Source organism: Ahaetulla prasina, chromosome 4 (assembly GCF_028640845.1).
Source record: "Ahaetulla prasina isolate Xishuangbanna chromosome 4, ASM2864084v1, whole genome shotgun sequence".
NCBI classification, from domain to species: Eukaryota; Metazoa; Chordata; class Lepidosauria; order Squamata; family Colubridae; genus Ahaetulla; species Ahaetulla prasina.
The window spans coordinates 146,061,064-146,079,815 of record NC_080542.1 but is presented as its reverse complement, the minus strand read 5'-3'; the positions used below and the strand labels follow the sequence as shown (position 1 = coordinate 146,079,815).

At 39.4% G+C, this 18,752-nt stretch overlaps 1 protein-coding gene across 5 annotated transcripts in view; it reads right to left on the bottom strand.

The window, feature by feature from the left end:
- The window catches only part of NKTR (natural killer cell triggering receptor), a 45,121-nt gene that overhangs the window by 10,064 nt on the left and 16,305 nt on the right, over window positions 1–18,752 (bottom strand). For 2 of the 5 annotated variants that reach the window (XM_058179918.1, XM_058179919.1), the window contains 6 exons: window positions 11,527–11,556; window positions 9,379–9,524; window positions 7,524–7,734; window positions 5,175–5,372; window positions 2,822–2,906; window positions 1,017–1,162 (listed from right to left, as the gene is read on the bottom strand). In XM_058179918.1, coding sequence (XP_058035901.1) covers window positions 1,017–1,162; window positions 2,822–2,906; window positions 5,175–5,372; window positions 7,524–7,734; window positions 9,379–9,524; window positions 11,527–11,556 — 816 coding nt within the window. Of the gene's footprint in view, window positions 1–1,016; window positions 1,163–2,821; window positions 2,907–5,174; window positions 5,373–7,523; window positions 7,735–9,378; window positions 9,525–11,526; window positions 17,567–18,752 lie in introns of those variants that run through there. The other 3 variants (XM_058179922.1, XM_058179920.1, XM_058179921.1) reach the window with 3 other exon arrangements.

Genomic DNA, 18,752 nt, shown 5'->3' with positions numbered 1-18,752 from the left:
GAGCTTGGTTATTCTAGCTTCCAGTACGGATGGTATTACCTAATTGGGTAACAAAACAATTGCAAGAAAATAGCCAAGTTCAGAGAGCACCCAGGACACCAGTCTTCCTCCTTCTCCTCTTCTCTGCAAGTCCACAAGTTCTAGCACTGATGATGTTACTTAGTTGAATCATGAAATGTCTGCGAAAAACCCAACCAAACTCAGAGAGTACCAAAGAGTCCGCAAGGTTTATATCTGGTAAACAGAGTGTTTACGTGCTTTCAGTTAGGGTTCTCTGCACTTAGGAAGATCACTAGTGAAATAATCAGTACTGTTCACACAGCCTCCAACTTACCAATTTAAACTGGGCTCGAACCCAATTCTATGTGCCAGTCGGATGGGCTGAACCCACCCAAAATGATCTGAGCAACACTCAGAAATAAGTCTGCTATCTGATTTCAATCACTGATTTATTCTTGAAGTGGCATAAAGGAGGAAAGAATTTCTGCATGTGTCCGCACCCACAATAATCCAGAAACTGGCGTCTCAGAGCACCAGTGTTGTATTTTTTAGTAGGTTTAGGCCTGCACATTTAGTAACTCTGCTTTATGGAGTGCGATGACTCAGCGGTTAAAGATGCTGAAACTTGTCAGCTGGAAAGTGCGGGTTCAAGATCCGAGTGCCGTGTGATAGGCTGGCCTCCCAACCTTTGCTTGCCCCAGCTCCTGCCCACCTCGCAGTCCAAAAGCATGCAAATGTGAGTGGATAAATAGGCACTGCTTCGGTTGGGAGCTAACAATGTTCTTTGCACCTTGGCATATAATCGTGCTGGCCACATGAACTCAGAAATATCCCTCAGTTAAGAAATGGAGAGTCGGACATCAATCTGCTTTACAAGTTAGTCCCCAGATTCTTGTCTTGCACAAGTTAAAAGTCGCAAACATGTTTTCCCTTCCAAACTCTCACTTCTAAAATACATCGTTCTCCCAAAACGTAACATTTCAGGAAGGAAGACAAAGTTGTCAGCAAATTCTTACTTATCTCCTTTACTCCACTTTTCTCCACTGGGGGCCCTATAAGCTCTCAATCTCTGCATTTCCTCTTTCCAGTGGGGTGGTGTTTCGCTACTTCCATTGTTATCCGATTCTGTGCACGAGCGAGAGTGTGGCGGTGTATGGTATCTCTAGGGGGAAAAAATGCAATAGGATAACAAATCTCATCAAGTCTACAGACTAGATGGAACCTGACTCGATAGCATTAACTGTGGAGGCCTAGTAGACAATCATTTCAACATGAGCCAGCAGTGTGCGGCGGCAGCCCCCCCACCCCCCTCCCAAAAAAAACCAAAAAAAAAAACCCAATGCAATCCTAGGCTGCATTAACAGAAGGATAGAATTAAGATCACATGAAGTGTTAATACCATTTTATAAGGTTTTGATTGCTACAATTTAAAAAGTGTGCAGAGAACAGTGGCAAAGATGATTAGAGATCTGGAGGCTAAAACATATCAAGAACAGTTGCAGGAATTTTGGCCATGTCTAGTTCAATGAAAAAAAGGACTAGAGAGTGACATGATAGCAGTCTTCCAATATTTGAGGTACTGTCAAAAAGATGAGGGGGGGTCAACCTATTCTCCAAAGCACCAGAAAGCAAAACAAGAAACAATGGATGGAAACTAATCAAGGAGAGAACCAATCTCTGATCATTGCATGATTCACCTTGTACCTGCTTACAGACAAAAGCTTAAAATCATGACACCAATAATTAAATCAGTGAGGACTTGGACTGAGGAGGCAAAGCTAAAGCTACAGGCTTGTCTTAAAACATAATCAAATGACCACTGGATGCTCCAAACAGCTGTTGAAGAGGGCCGGAAGAGCAGTCATGTGATCATTAGGGAGCAGCACCTGATCGTCAGAACATTAGATCCAGGTCTTAAACCTCTTTTTCAGATCTGACATAACTCCAAATGGTCGCTAAGCAACCATTCATAACTCAAGGATTACCTGTAAATTGAGAGTAGGGACCTTCGTTAACTCATAAGATGGACTTGCTATGAAGCCCTCCAGAAAATTAAATTTTGCAGCAAAACTGAACTTTGCGTTGCAAGGAGGCAAAATTGATATCCACTTTTTTGTCTAAAATATTACCTAATTTCAGGTTTCAGTAAGTCAATAATTAACAAAACAGGTATTCCTTGACCTACGACCACAATTGAGCCCAAAAGTTCTATTGCTAAATGAAACATCTGTGAAGTGAATTTTGCTCCCTTTTACGATCTTTCTTATCAAATTTGTTAAGTGAATCACCGCAATTCTTAAGTTAGTCACCCGGTTGTTAAGTGAATCTGGCTTTCCCACTGATTTTGTTTATCAGAAGGTAGTAAAAGGTGATCACATGACCCTGAGACACTGTAACCATCATAAATATGAGTCAGTTGCCAAGCGTCTGAATTTTAATCACGTGACCTCAAGGATGTTACAATGGTTGTAAGTGTAAACAATAGTTGTTAAGTTGGTTTTTTCAGTGCCGTTATAACTTTGAATGGTCACTAAACAAACTGTTGAAAGTCAAGGGCTACCTGTAAAAATGTAGTCTTCCACTGCTGCCTGTTTTTCTTCTTACTTTTTTTTAACTTACTATTTCAAGTGTCAGAATACTGTCATTTGTCACCTTTTTATAGTTTCAACGAGTCCATAAATGAACAGAAGCTGACATCATTGCTACACAGCCCAAATTTATACGCCATTAAATTAATCAAGCAAGAACAACCTTTCAGTGCTTTTAAAAATAAAAACTCTCAAGATGTAAATTTGATTTTTTAAAAAAAACAACAACGTACTATTGTGCCTCTCCCTCTGATTTTTCTTCCAGATTTTGACACCGAAGGCTTCTGGTCGCTCGAAACAGGTCCTGAGTCAATATTCCTTAAATATTCAGAAGAAAATAAGTATTAGGAAAAATGAACTGGAGAGTTATGAGCTAGTTTCTTGTAATCAAAATATGGCCTAAAATAAGCAAGTGGGGTCAACAGTCATGCAAGTAACTGCTTATCTTTGTTGTTAGCCCAGTCCCACGTGGGACTCTTCTGCAGGCAACCTCCTTTTATTTATTTATTTATTTATTTTGGCCACTGCTCATCTCGCCGTGAGGCGATTCCATGTGGAACACAACTGAATAAAGACAAGCTAAATCATTAAATGTTAAAATCCCTATCTATCTATCTATCTATCTATCTATCTATCTATCTACCATCTATCTATCTATCTCCATATCATTATCTCTCTTTCTCTCTCCATATCATTATCTATCTATCTATCTATCTATCTATCTATCTATCTATCTATCTATCTATCTATCCATCCATCCATCTATTCTATCTTCCTATCTTATCATCTATTTGTCTGTCTGTCTGTCTATTCTATCTTCCTATCTATCTACCTATTGACTGTCTGTCTGTCTGTCTGTCTCTCTCACAGCACACCCCTTGTGTGGAACAAATCAGGTGGGCAAATTCCATCAGGATGAGACAATTTCTGGGTAACTTGGACCCAATACTATAAATGGCTTTACACCAACATAGCTTGCATAACAGTTTGTACATCAACATGCTGACTACGGGGTTCTTGGTTATCTCTGAGGGTTTCTTTTTTGGCAGACATTCCATGACCCAACTAGATAACATCATCAGTGCTAGAAGTTCAAATTCCACTCCCATCTAGCAATGATAATGTTACCTGGTCAGGTCAGGAAACGAATGCAAAAAACAAATAAACCATCAAGCTCAGAGAACACCATGGATCCCACAACAACTGATATTACAAAAAAATTAATCCAAGAACTGAGAAGAAACTGTGACCTTTCTTTCTTGTTGTTTTATATATTTCAACTACAGTCAGTTCTTGAGAACATTAGAGTTTGTAACATTTCAAACAGTCCGTTGTTTAGATGAAAGTGGAAATAAAAGACGGTCTTGTCTTCACTGATTTAGTGGAAATTACTGCAGTATATTACAGATAGTCCTCGACTTCCAACCATTCATTTAGTGACTGTTCAAAGTTACAAAGGCATTGAAGAAAGTGACTTATGTCCGTTTTTCACACGTACGACCACTGTAGCATCCCCAGAGTCATGTGGTCAAAATTTGGATGCTTGGCAACTGTCATGTATTTATGACGGTTGCAATATCCTGGGGTAATGTGATCCCTTTTGGGACCTTTTGACAAGCAAAGTAAATGGGGAACCTTAATTCATTTAACAACTGTGTTACTATAACTTAAGAGCTGCAGTGATTCAATTAAAAATAAAGGGAGGTCATAAAATAGGGCGAAATGTTAAGTGAATTTTGCCCTATTTTATGACCTCCCAGTTGTTCTGTCTTGCTTAAGTAACAGAAATTTTGGGTTCAATTCTGGTCGTAAACTGGGGACTATCTGCACTAAAGATAAGAGGCATAGGTAGGTACAACTTTCCTCCCAGTAAGAAATATTTTAACTCCTAAAATATATAATCTCTTTGGTTAATATCTGAAATACAGGTAATCCTTTGGTTACGACAGTTCACTTAGCGAACGTCCAAAGTTACGACATAACCCCAAGTACTTACAACATATTTGCCCTGCCTATCACTACCCGACACACACACACACACACACACACACACCCCGGCTGGGTCTCCACAGGCCCAGTGCCTGTGGAGACTGACTTACGTTGCGACAATTTAGTTGGTTCCTTTGCCTGCTTCAGTGCATTCGCAGAGAACAGAGACCTAAAGTAGTGCAAGACCATGCGAGATCAGTAGAATGAGATCTTGCGCTACTGATCTCACACGACAGTACAGTACCTTACGCCTCTGTTCTCTGTGAACCGAGGCCTGTGCCAGATCCATGGCAAAGACTTTGCAAACAGAGAGGTCTTGAGAGGTCTGAAGCAGGTGGCCGGTTCCGTCACTAGGTGCCTCCCCCCCACCCCCATAGCCTTCCCCACCCTGAGTCACCTCATGTGCACTTAATTAGATTAGCGAATGCATGGGTGAAAGCAGGAAGTGTTCACGTTCACTCCAACGAAACCTCAGGTTATGAATGTAATTGGCAGGCTCTATTAACTCGAGGCCTACCTGTATAAATAGGTACATTTCATTCTGTCACTTAGGTTCCAATAAAGACACAAAGAATTAAAAATAAGTGCAATGCGTACAAATCTGGCTCTGTATTTATAATGGGCGCATCTCTTCTAAGCAGAAATCTGTTTTCCGGCACAGGAGGAATTTCTTCTGGACGGACAACAGGTTTGCCCCTTTTCACGTTCACGTCTGCTGATTTTTCGTTTGTTTCGCTTCGGTCAGAGTGGCTGGAGGAAAGAGAGCGATTTATGGCCACTGAGGCTACTTCATACCTGTTTGAAAAGCCAAGAAAAATGGTTAGCAGGGAATAAGCATACATCCTGGTTAAATTAAACTATTTTGACCTTTCCTAGGTTGTTGAAAGTACATCTAATTCACTTCTTTTTCAGTAATTAAAGCTGCTCTCTCTGCTGTTGCTTTTAATTCTTCACTGATTCCTCTAAACAGAATTGTACGAATTCTAATAACATCCATGGAAACATACAGGCATTTCTCACTTAATGACCCGTGGCTTAATGAGGATGGACACCCCTCCCCCAAAAGGTACTCACAACAGAGTTCCAAAGTTATAATAGCTGCACTCGTGGTCACAAGATCAAATGTTGGGCTCTTGATAACTGGTTCCCTTTTACAACCATTTGCAATGTCCCAGTTGCCTGACCACGACTTTGGGGATTTATTTATTTTTTTTGCAAATTTCAAGCATTTACAGATAGTCCTCAACTTACAACCATTCATTTAATGACAGTTGAAAGTTACAACAGCACTGAAAAAAGTGACTTATGACAGTTTTTCACACTTACGACCATTGCAGCGTCCCCATCATCACTTTATCAAAAGTCAGATGCTTGACAACTGGTTCTGTCCCAGGATCATGTGATCATCTTTTGTGACATTATTACAAGCATAGTCAATAGGGAAGCCAGATTCATTTAAAATCTGGTTCCGTCCTTAACTGCAGTGATTCAATTAACAACAGTGGCAAGAAAGGTGTAACTCAAAACTATACTTTGCATAGTAACAAAATTTAGGGGTTCAATTGTGGTCATAAGTCAAGGACTACCTGTAGTTGTGATTTTCACCAAAAAGCACTCAAATTGAGTCGTTTAACTACTGCAATATTTGTTTAATGACCACACTGTTTGCTGAACAGCCGCCTGAGGCGTTTGCTTAACTACTGCTGCAAAAATGACTGTAAACCCAGCTGCAGTCACTTGGTGAATCACTTAACTACTATTATAACTTAGAACCGTAATTCCCAGCTCAATTATGGTTGTAAGTTGTGGACTACCTGTACATATCCATTATCTTTAAATGTAGTTTTAGAATCCACAACGCTATGCTTGCTAGGAATTTGAGGTGTTTCGTTTTGACACGATAGATCTGTGATGGTGAACCTATGGCATGTGTGCAGAGCCCTCTCTGTGGCCACGCATGCCGTCGCCAGCTGCTTTTCTGGTTTCCGGCGCATGCATGCGCAGCTGCCAGGTGGTCTTTGGGTTTCCAGCGCCATGCATGAGCACCGGCCAGCTTGTCTTCCGGTTTCTGGCGCTCTGGCGCATGCTTGTTCCAGTTTCGGCCCTTGGTGCTGAAAAGGTTCGTCATCACTGTGATAGATGCAGAGTTGGAGATTGCTGGGCTCTAAAAGGCTTATTTTTTTAGACTTAAAAAAAAAGATCTTAAGTTTTGCTGTCATTATTTAAGACTTTTCTAGGCCTGACCTGTATACATATACCCATTAAACACACACACACACATACACAATTTACACCCAAGATAAATAAATAAAGGCAGAAGCTTGTCCACCCCAAGGATAAAACACCCAGACACAAATTGAGCAGCATGGTATATGCAGTACAATGAAATGCAGTTCTGGAGATTGGGCAAAAAAACCCCACCACTTCACAAACACGTGGCACAACATAGAAGAATAAACCTATTGGGGCCAGATTCTACAGTCCATCTAGCATTTGAAAGACACTCTTTTGAAGACAGCCAAGTCCACATTTTGGACAGAGAGGAACGCTGGTTTGAAAGAGGGGTCAAAGAGGGCATCTAGGCCAAAAATTGAACAGCCCTCTCTCAACAGAGGGAGAGTGGGGGAATACTACACCACTTATCTCCCATTTACAATCCAGTCCTTTCAGCAATTCCAAGAAGGTTCCATACTCATTTGCACTATTCAGGTGATATTGGGGGCACAGATATTCTCCAAGTAGCCTCAACAACTCTTGAGAGAGAATGCTGACCAGATGATGGCAAGGAATATAAATCCATCCATCCTTCACCATCAGTAAGAACTGAAGAAGCTTCTTGGATGGGAAGCGAAACATTTTCAAAGAAAAACAAAGCCCAACTGCCTTTTGAGAAAGCACCTTTGGGACAACTGTGACCTAAATGATAGAAAATCTCCATAGACTGACCTGTGCTTGTTTTTTGTTTCCTCTTTCTTCCTCTCTTCCCGTCTTCGTTTCCTAGATTGTTTAGCTTTGTTCCGCCTCTTCCTCTTCCTTCTCCTGCTTCGTTCATTTTCATATTCACTGTCAGAAGATGACTCCGATGATGTGGATGTGCTGCTAGAGGAGCTATCAGAAGCTTCTGAAGGACTCCATGCTTTCCGCTTCTTCTCCAACACTTAGGAAGGATAAAATCACATGCTTTTAATAACCTCTAGAAAGCACATGGATTGACAATCGACAAGAATAGAGTTAACAATCATTATTTTGGGATTACAATTACATATAGTACATAGCAATAGCAACAGCACTTAGACTTATATACCGCTTCATAGTGTTTTACACCAGGGGTCTCCAACCTTGGCCACTCCAAGACTTGTGGATTTCAACTCCCAGAATTCCGGGAGTTGAAGTCCACAATTCTTAAAGTGGCCAAGGTTGGAGACCCCTGCTTTACAGCCCTCTCTAAGCAGTTTACAGAGTCAGCATATCGCCCCCCCCTCCCCCACAACCATCTGGGTCCTCATTTTACCGACCTCAGAAGGATGGAAGGCTGAGTTAACCTTGAGCCTGGTGTGATTCCATCTGCCAAACTGTTGGCAGCCGGTGATCAGCAGAAGTAGCCTGCAGTACTGCACTTTTTTTTTTAATTTGCATTTATATCCCGCCCTTCTCCGAAGACTCAGGGCGGCTTACACTATGTTAGCAATAGTCTTCATTCTATTTGTATATTTATATACAAAGTCAACTTATTGCCCCCAACAATCTGGGTCCTCATTTTACCTACCTTATAAAGGATGGAAGGCTGAGTCAACCTTGGGCCTGGTGGGACTAGAACCTGCAGTAATTGCAGGCAGCTGCTGTTAATAACAGACTGCATTAGCAGTCTGAGCCACAGAGGCCCCTTTAACTTTAACCACTGCGCCACCGCGGCTCATCTGTTACCAATAAAGGAGACTATTTATAGCTCTGGTTGAAATGCAGGGTCCTTGGTGCTCTCTGAGCTTGGTGGCTTTTCTTGCAGATGTTTCATGACCTAACTAGGGAGCATAATCAGTGCAAGAAAGGAGGGAAGGTTGCAGAGGAGGAGAAGGAGAACTGTGGAGTCCTTGGTGCTCTCTGAGCTTGGTGGCTTTTCTTGCAGATATTTTGTTTCCCAATTGGGTAACATCAACATTACTAGGCAGGTGTGCTTTGTGGAGGAGGAGAGGAGGAGGGGGATTATAGAGTCCTTGGTACCCTTTGAGCTTGGTTATTTCCTTGGAGACATCTCATTACCAAACCAAGTAAAACAATCAGTGGTAGAAGAGTGTGATTTGTGGAGGAGGAAGACTGAGAGGTCCTTGGTGCTCTTTGACCTTGGCTGTTTTCTTACAGACGTTTCATGAACCAACCAGGTAACCTCATCAGTCTTAAAAGAGGGTGATGAATGATGATGCTCCCGAGTTGGGTCATGAAAAGTCTGCAAGAAAACCACCAAGCTCAAAAAGCACCAAGGATCCCACAGTTCAGCTCTGTGCTACAAATATTCTCTCCAGTTAATAATATCATATAATAGGTATTGAATAGATCTACATAGGCCTTTATTTTACAAGTAAATATTCTGCTCTACATTTTCTTGATTCAGAATTCAGCATCCAATAAAGCCTTCCCCAGGATCACAGCAGAATCAGGCCAAAGCAAAGGTGAAACGTTATCCAAGGTACACATCCTCCAAGAGTTTCAGAATATGGTTTCCAGAATCCTAATTCGAATCCAACGTTGCAGAGATTCTAGGATCCTTTTTGCCATGAAGCATGTCTATCATGAAAGAAAGGCTTACCATCTTTTGCCGGTTTGGTAACCAGCACCCCACAGTCAATGACACGCACATCGGCATATGGCCTACTGGCAGAATCAGTTTTCAGGCTTTCGATTTGTTCTATGACTTCAAAACCAGAAATAACAAGTCCAAAGACGACATGGACGCTGCAAAAACAGAAAACGGCAAAGGTATACTAGACTATACAAAAACAGGGAACCTGCCGGCCGTGTTCACGCTAAATTCTTTGTTTTGTGTGGGTTTCCTACAACCACCTACTTGTGGTTCCTATAAGTTCTCGACTTATAACCGCAAATAAGCCCATAATTTCTGTTGCTAAGCAAGACGGTTTGAGCCTGCTTCCAAGACCCAAACTTTCAGATCACAACTGAGCCCCAAATTTCCATTGCTATGCCAGAGTTAAGTGAGTTTTGCCCCATTTTACAACCTGTCTTGCCATAGTTGTTAAGTGAATTACAGAAGTTAGAAACTTTTCCCCATTAACTTTGCTTGTCAGAATGTAGCCAAAGGGGATCACATGACCCCGGGACAAAGTGACTGTCATAAATATGAGTCAATTGCCAAGTGTCTGAATTTTGAGCATGTGACCATGGGGATTCTGCAATGGTCGTAAGTATGAAAAATAGTCATGTTACTTTTTTTTAGAGCTCTTGTAACCGAAATGAATGGCTGTAAGTTGAGAACTACCTTTAATTGTCTAAATGACCAACTTAAGTCCAACAGAGGAAACTACATTTAGCCCCAACGTAACCTATTTTTGCTGTGGATGAAATTAACTCCCTCAGGTTGGTTTTCCTTATTTGTGGCACTTAAAATGAAGACTTGCAAAAAAGCAGCTTCTTCTGTTGTTTTCAACACAGCCAACTGGCTCTTGGAGGGAGTGACAGAAAAAATAACAGTGGTAAAGATCCCTCTCCCAATCTAGCAATAGTGATTCACCCAGGTTTTGTTTTTTCTTTAATTTCCCCCCCCCCTTTTAAAGAGAAAACGAATAAGCAAAGCAGACAGCAGGAAGGAAAGGGAAATCTTTCTACCACCCTTGCTGGAGCTGGGATGACTAAAACAACGGCTGCTACCTGTGGATAATTGATGGAAAGGGTAGGTTAAATAATTGTATTCCTGCAAACTTAGAAACTAAGGACCCAAAATTAGATTAAATGAAGAATGTTTATTTCCACTCAGGACCACTGGTGTCATACTTTGAAATGGAGCCTTGATATTGAGGCAGTTTATATACCTAATCAATCCCAAACAAAGAACCGAATAATTATCAATATTAGTTTATTAATTTAGATCCCACCTTTATTATTCTTACAAAGAACACATCACTCCCAAGGGAGGTTTCAGATCCACACTTGGTGTTTATGAATCTTGTGCCTCCACCTTTCTCATTATCATTTATTTATTTCTGATTTTCCATCTTTATTATTTAATAAATAACTCAAGCCAGCCAACATCTCTAATACTGCAAACTCTTCCTATTTTAACAACAATCCTGTGAGGTGGGTTTTGATGAGAGGGACTGGCCCAAAGTCTGGCTTTCTTATCTAAGGCAGGACTAGAACTCACCATCTCCTTGTGATTGACCCAAAGTCACCCAACTGGCTTTCTTAGCTAACGGTGGGACTAGAACGCACTGTCTCCTCGTGATTGGCCCCAAATCACCCAGCTGGCTTTCATGCCTAAGGTGGGACTGTAACTCATCAGCTCCTGGTGATTGGTCCCAAATCATTCAGCTGGCTTTCATGCCTAAGGCAGGACTAGAATTAATGGTGATTGGTCCAAAATCACCAACCAACTTTGATGACTAAGGCAGCACAAAAACTCTCTGCCTCCTGGTGATTGGCCCAAAGTCACCCGCCAGCTTTCACGACTAAGGAGGGACTAAAACTCAGTCACTTGGCTCCTGACAAGGTGCCTTAACTACTAGGCCAACCTGCCTCTTTTTGGATAAAATAGTTCTTTTCAACTTGTTTTTCTCTCCAGCTGTTCCCTCTCCCTCCCCCCCACTCCCACCCCGCCCCATCCTCCCAGGTCAATACTTGCATTAATTTGCAATAGGATGGCAAAAAGCTCAGGTTGAATACAGTCCTAGTTTTGTTAAGTTAAGGCTGTTGTGAAACTCTTAATGAGAAAGGAGGGCCTTACCTATCAAGATGAGGAGCAGGCTTCGTAGTTCTGTTCAACATCAACATACACAAGTTGTTTAATGTTGGAGGGAAAATCAGATTTTCAGTTGAAGAAGTTAAAAAGGTAGAATAGCACAGGTAAAAAAAAAAGTAAGGAAAGAAAAAAACGTAGCTGTTAATTTAATAGATAAAACTTATTGGTACTAAATTCAGGAAATGTATCACTTCTTGTCATACACTACAATTTAAACACTACACTTGAATTTCATTTTTGATTAAAATTAAATGCTTAATAGTGTAGGTAGTATCTTTATTTTACCAACTGAACAAACCACCCTGGATTCACTTGCATTTGAAATACTCACAATTACAATCTGGATCTTGGCAACAGTACAGAATAAATTAGAGGCTGCTAATATGCACAAAATGTGCACAAAACCACATTCTTTAAAGTACAAATATATTAGGCACACAAATACACAATTGTTTCAAACCAACCTGTCCTCCAATTGTTTTTCTAAGGTCAGCAAAGCCACACAGAAATCATTCATAGCTTTGGAAAATTACTGTTACAACTGATGACATGTCAAACTTTAGAGTAAAGAGGTTTTTATGCCTTTTTTGCAGCCTGTGTTTCAAGAATATAAAGCCACTGCTGAGTGAGTGGGTGGCTGGGGGATGAAAATATTAAATTCCAATCCCAAACAAGATAAAAACATTAAGCTTATGGCATGGCAAAGCTCGCAATCATATACTTATCCGCTGATAAATTCCATCAAACTGACTTCAGATTTATTTGAAATATCATGTATAGTGGTTGTGGCTTTAAGAATCTTGTATCTCTGTGATTTTACTTTCTAGGCTAAAATACAAGAAACCTCTGAAACGAAAGACTATAGTCCAATCTATATTGACAATCTGCAGAGAGGAATTAGTGGGCCTTGAAAATAATCTGCCAATTTATATATTAGGGGAATGAATTGTTTTTCAAAGACAACATTGTGACTACCAACTAAATTATCAGGAAGTGTCTGTTGAAGTTACCACAGAAAAGACCTCTCTTATTAATTAGCTATAAAGCAATATACTGTCCTGGTGTACTTTTGCAAATGTCTGTTGAAATAGTCTTCTTTTTTTTTTTTTTTAATCTTTGGGAAAGAGGGAACGGATAAAGAAGCAATCCAAATTACACATTATCATTGAATTTTCAATTTTTCAAGCAAGGTATCTATCATTTGATAGACTCTTTTTGAGTCTAAGAACTCAGCCACTCTTCCCTGGATCATTTTAAGTAGAGGGCAATCTAATGGGAATGAGGCTGCTCCTTATATCCCAAGCACAGGTAGTCCTCAACTTATAGTCACAATTGAGCCCAAAATTTCAGTTGCTAAGTGAGAGAGTTGTTAAGTGAGTTTTGCCTCATTTTATAGCCACTGCAACAATCATAAATATGAGTCAGTTGCCAAGAGTCTGAATTTTGATCACATGACCACAGGGATGCTATTTTCCTATGTGTGAAAAACGGTCCCAAGTCACTTTTTTCAGTACCGTTGCAACATTGGTCATTAAATGAACTGTTGTAAAGTGAGGGATATCTGTACAGATAGTCCTCGAGTTACACCATAATGGTGCCTGGAATTAGGGTCATAAATTGTCACAGTCATTAACCAGGTTATCAACAACTGACCCAATTTTACTATTTTTTTAAAAGTGCTTCTTTAGCACTTAAAATCATAAACAAAACCATAAAAAAGCAAAAGTTAGAATATTTTGGACATGTGATGTGACACCCGGAAAAATATGGCATCCTTCACTTAATCCTCCTGGAAAAGATTGAAGGCAAAGGAGGTCCAGGCAGAAGAAGAACAATCATGGCTTCAAAACCTAAGGGACTGGTTTGGACAAAACTCAACAGCACTTTTTCGTGCGGCTGTTGATAAAAATAGGATCGCCAACATAATTGCCAACAACCGATGATGGATATGGCACAAAAAGAAGAAACTTGTTTATCAATCCTATTGTCTGAAATGGCCAATTTCTTTTTGCCTGAAACCAGATGAAAACACCACTTTCTGCCAAAAAACCTAAATCACAGTCATGTGAGCGTGGGACCCAGTAAGCTAAATGGGAGCTGGTTGCCAGCTCAAAAATATGATGTGATTGGGGGGAGGAGCAGCTGTCAGAACTGCCTTTGTGCTTTTGTGGGATCTGTCGTAACTCTGAAGAGTGGCTAAGCAATCAGTCGTAAGTCGAGGACTACCTGTTGCTGTATTGATATGCACTTGCTCAAAGTGCCGCCCAGAATATGTCTTACTAGCAGATACCCTCCAAATACATTCACAATGTGAGTTTCATCAGCCACAAACACTGATCTTGTTGTTTCAAAATTTTACAAATATTGTTGCTCGGATCTCATTTTTCAATTGGGGTCTCAAAAGCAGGGCTGGTTTGGAGGCCTACTACCCCGCCCACACAGCGGATGATATTTCAAGGCCTGCGGTCAATAAGGCAACTTACCTACTATTCCTTTCTGCAAAGCTAGAAAAATTAACATAATTATTTGCTGATCAGGTCAACACGGGCAGGGCAGTCTCTACAGCCTTTTGTATCAAATGCTATAGGGTTTCCTACTTAAGCAGAGGGACTAGAAGACTTCCAAAATCCCTTTCTAGCTCTGTTATTCTGTTTTAACCCATCTGCTCTCAAGCCTTGAGTCACAAAAACGGGCAAGAATCAGCATGCAGCTGCCCAGCTCTTTAGCTCTGAAATGAATAAAGAACAGGGGGCCCATTAGGGCATTTGATTCAGGAAGAAGAAATGTGAATTCTTATTACTATTGTTCCTTTTTGCAAAGTGATGAGGACAGCAAAATCTGTCCCCAAACGAACTGAGGACTGGGAGGCAAGCATGCTTTTTCTTCCTTAAGTGGTCTAAAAGATTAAGCACTTTAACACCGTTAACACTGTTAACCTTAACTCTTACGTTTGCAGAGAAACGAGCATACAGAAGAGGGATCATTAGCACACATTTATGTGTTCCAAATACTAACGAATATTAAAAAATGTGGAGCAGAAGTATTAAGCCTTACCTTGCTGGCAAGTGGCTGTTAAATGTGTTATTGCTATGGATGGACCTAATTGCATAGACTGTATGTGCAGTGAATTTCATATGTATGAACGAAATAGGGGAAATAAATATATGGATACATATTAAATATTTGTAACTGAGGTCCATAAGTTGAAATGTTATTTCTGACCCAAGTATAGTGGGGCGATCTCAGCAGGTTCACTCAGACTCAGTTCCCCTTTCTATAAAACAACCTGAAACTAGTGAGGATATAAACAGAACTGTGTAGTTTAAACTACAACCAACTGAACTGAACTGAACTCCTGAATTAGAAAAAATTACCAAGAGGTTAATTAGATTGAGAATCAGTGTAACACCCCCCAGTTCTAAGTGAAAGTATCCATCAACAATTTTGAAATATTTTTACTAGTTATCATAAAGATACTTTGGATCATTGCCTTTATTCAAACACACAAAGCATTTTCAGAAAAACAGGGAGGAAGAAAAAAAATGTTTGAACAGCATTAATAGCAAGAATTCTTAACTATTCCTTACCTACTGTCTTCCTCCAAAATGGAAGTATGTTATAAACTCAAAAACTTAGCATTTTAGTATTACTGAAATACTGATTACAAAATATGGATGTTATTTAAACTGGTGAGTATAAAACAACTTACTCAAACCTTTGCATTTAATATTACTGAAATACCGATTTCAAAGTATGAATATTATTTAAACCAACTACGATCATTTTAAGTGACTATTTCTTCCCTTGATAATAGTTTGCAAGAACACATCAACTACTGAACTAGGCATTTTTTGTTTTTTCAAAGCCATTTTTTTTCCCCACTTAGAGAAAAATGACTGAAAAAATTATATTTCAAAAGTTTGGGATGAAACTGAAAAAAAAATTACTTCTACAATTAGTAAGAATTTTTGCATGGTTTATTCTGAAGTAGGGCTTTAAAAGAACAGGGTTGCTATAAAGAAGTCTCTCTCTCTTTCTCAACCCCAGGGAGAACACCACAAGATTCAATTCACATATGATCAGAAAAAAGACAAGAAAGACAGAAAGGAGAAAATGAAAAAGGAGGGGAAGGGAGAGGGAGAAAGAAGAAGGAAAGCGAGAAAGAAAGAACACAGCCTTAGAGGAATGAGACATTACCTTTGGAGCGCACGATGTAAGACTGTTTCTGTAAATTTTACACAAAAATGGCAAGAAATAAATTGTAGTACAATTCCAAACAAACTTGAGACTATGTTTAATACAGCTTTTAAGTACTTTTTTTTTTTTTTTGCGTTTCAGCTGAATGCAATTTTCTATGTGTATGCAAAACCAAGGTCACTTTAAAAAAAAAATAGAGCTCTAAATTTTCTTTATGTTCACCTTTATTTAGGGTTCAGGGTTTATACCAGTAGAAATAGGATTTGTTTATGCACTGAAGAGTCACTAAAATAAAATTCTCTGTCCTGCAAATCATTTGTCGTTTGCCTAGACTTGTTGCACGCAAGTTATGACGACAGGTGTAAAGTTACTTGAGCGATTTGTTTGTGTTACAAAAAGATTACAGGTAGCCCTCAACCTATGACCACAACTGAGCCCAACATTTCTGTTGCCAAGTAAGATAGCTAAGTGAATTTTGCCCCATTTTACAACTTTCTTGCTGGAGTTATTAAGTGAATCACTGCAGCTGTTAAATTAGTCACGAGACTGTTAAGAGAACCTGGCTTTCCCATCGATTTCGCTTGTCAGAATGTCACAAAAGGGGATTACATGATGCCAGGGACATTGCAACCATCATAAATGTGAGTCAGTTGCCAAGTGTCTGAATTCTGATCCTGTGATCATGGGGATGCTGCAGCTGTTGTAAATGTGGAAAAGGGTCATAAGTCACTTTTTTTCAGTACCACTGTAATTTCGAACGGTCACTGAATGATCAGTTGTTAAGTCGAGGGCTACCTGTACTGAAATAATTTATAAAGACTATAAAAACACAGCAGCCAGAGTGGGTGGGGGGAGGAGGAAGAGACACACATTTTAAAATGCCCTTCCACAAATCAAAGCAGTACATAAATATCATTAAAGGCAGGAATTTTCTGGGTTTCCAGCACGGTCAGGAATAAGCCCTGTGTGGCAGGCAGGATTAATCTTGGTGATGTTTTGGCTTGTTAACAGGCCAGAAAAAATCAGTAACGTAAAGCTTTCAACCCACATATAAATGTTAGTGAGATCAGAAATCATATGGTTATAATAAATGCGGGTGTGTTACCATTCCTTTTACAAATCAAGATAATCGCTGGGATTAGTAAGTGAAAGCTCTCATTTTACACAGGCCTAGTGTGGTTTGAATGTAGAATGCTTCAACAGCTTGATTTATTTCATTTGTACCTATCAGCAGACTCCCACTGGGCTTATATACTTACTAAGAAACAATTTATGACACAAAAAATTCAGGCTAAAAGTGTAAGAAAATTATGAAAAGAGCCACATATTTTTTTTGCAGCAACTTTTTCAAGAATTGAAATAATTCCAAGCATGTGCAGTTCAATAACCTTTGAATTCCATATATTTTTAGAATTTCCTCCCCCCCCACTCTCCCGGAACTTAAAACAGAAAAATAACGAAGCTGAAGAAAAACCTTGAATATCCTAGACAAAATAATCAGAAACCCAATCTCTGTCTCTCTCTCCCCACCCCATCCTTCCTAGTCATATTAGAGAAAGATGAAAAACTGTTTCAAAATATTTACAACTGAAAAAGAAATGTCAACCACATATTCAATGGGGCCTTTCAACCAACTGCAGTACAAATCAGTACAAATGCAATACGACTGCAGTACAAATGTTAGTATTTGGGTGTGCATGAGGGTAGGGGCAGAGAAGAGATATGTCAGCAGCACAAAAAAGTCACTGTCTTCTAAGCCGTTATCATCACCTATTTTATCACCAGTAACTGGGTTTCAACATGCTTGGGATAAACACATGTCCATCATCTGACAAAAATTAAATAAATAAATAAATAAATAAATAAATAAATAAATAAATAAATAAATATATATAATAATAATAATAATTAAAAGTAAAAAAAATTAAAAGTAAAGACATAAATGGAATTAAAAATGCAACAAAAACATACAAAAAAACCCCTCTCAAATGGATCACTGGGTCTTTTTTCTGCCGTCAGTTTTCTATGAGCTACTTTCCTGCCTCCAGAAAAGCTGTTCTGAGTGCTGCATTGTATCATAACTTATCCCTTACATTGTACCTTATTTCAAGCTCTATTGTTTTGTAGATTGGCAGCGGCATCCTAAGAATTCAATCCACAAGCTAAAATACTGATTTTTCCTTGCAATATTGTTTAAGCCCTTCTCTATGTAATATCTGGGTGCACCACAAGACATTGCTAAATAGGGTGAACACCTAGTTGGCTCTTTAAGTTTCAGCCACTAATAAATACTTATGATCACAACAGGGCCCCAATTTTTTTTTTGCTAAGCAAAACAGTCGTTAAGTGAGTTGTGCCACATTTTGCAAACTTTCTTGCCACAGTTGTTAAGCGAATCATTGCAATTGTTAAGTTACTATCACAGTTGCTAAGTGAACCTGGTTTTCTCCATTGACTTCGCTTATCGGGTCGTAAAAGGGTCACCTGACCCTGGGACACTGCAACCATCATAAGTACATGCCAGTTGCCAAAAGTCCAAATTATGATCCTGTGACCAGGGAGATGCTGCAACGGTTGTTAAGTGTAAAAATGGTCACTTTTTACAGTGCCACTGTAACTTCGAATGGTCGCTAAATGAATGATTATAAGTCAAGGACTACCTATACTTTGCAAGGGATAGAAGTTGTATCTATCTTTTATGCAAAAAAAACAAAAAACAAAAACAAATCCACACTGTCTGTAAACTCATTGAACCTGAAATATTGCACTTGAGTTTGAATACAACTTAAAAGTTTGTCATGGCAGAACATGATTATCTTATATCAGCTGCATTTTCACTTATTTAGTCTTTCTTCCACCAAATAACTGTTAATTGCAACAACAATTATAATTAATATAATAATGGTTAAAGAGGGTACATCTACCTCCCCTGAATTCAGAGTACAGTACAATGAATGTTAAACTTATCTTAAGCAGGACTGTACAGGATTTAAAGTTATACCATAGGATAAATT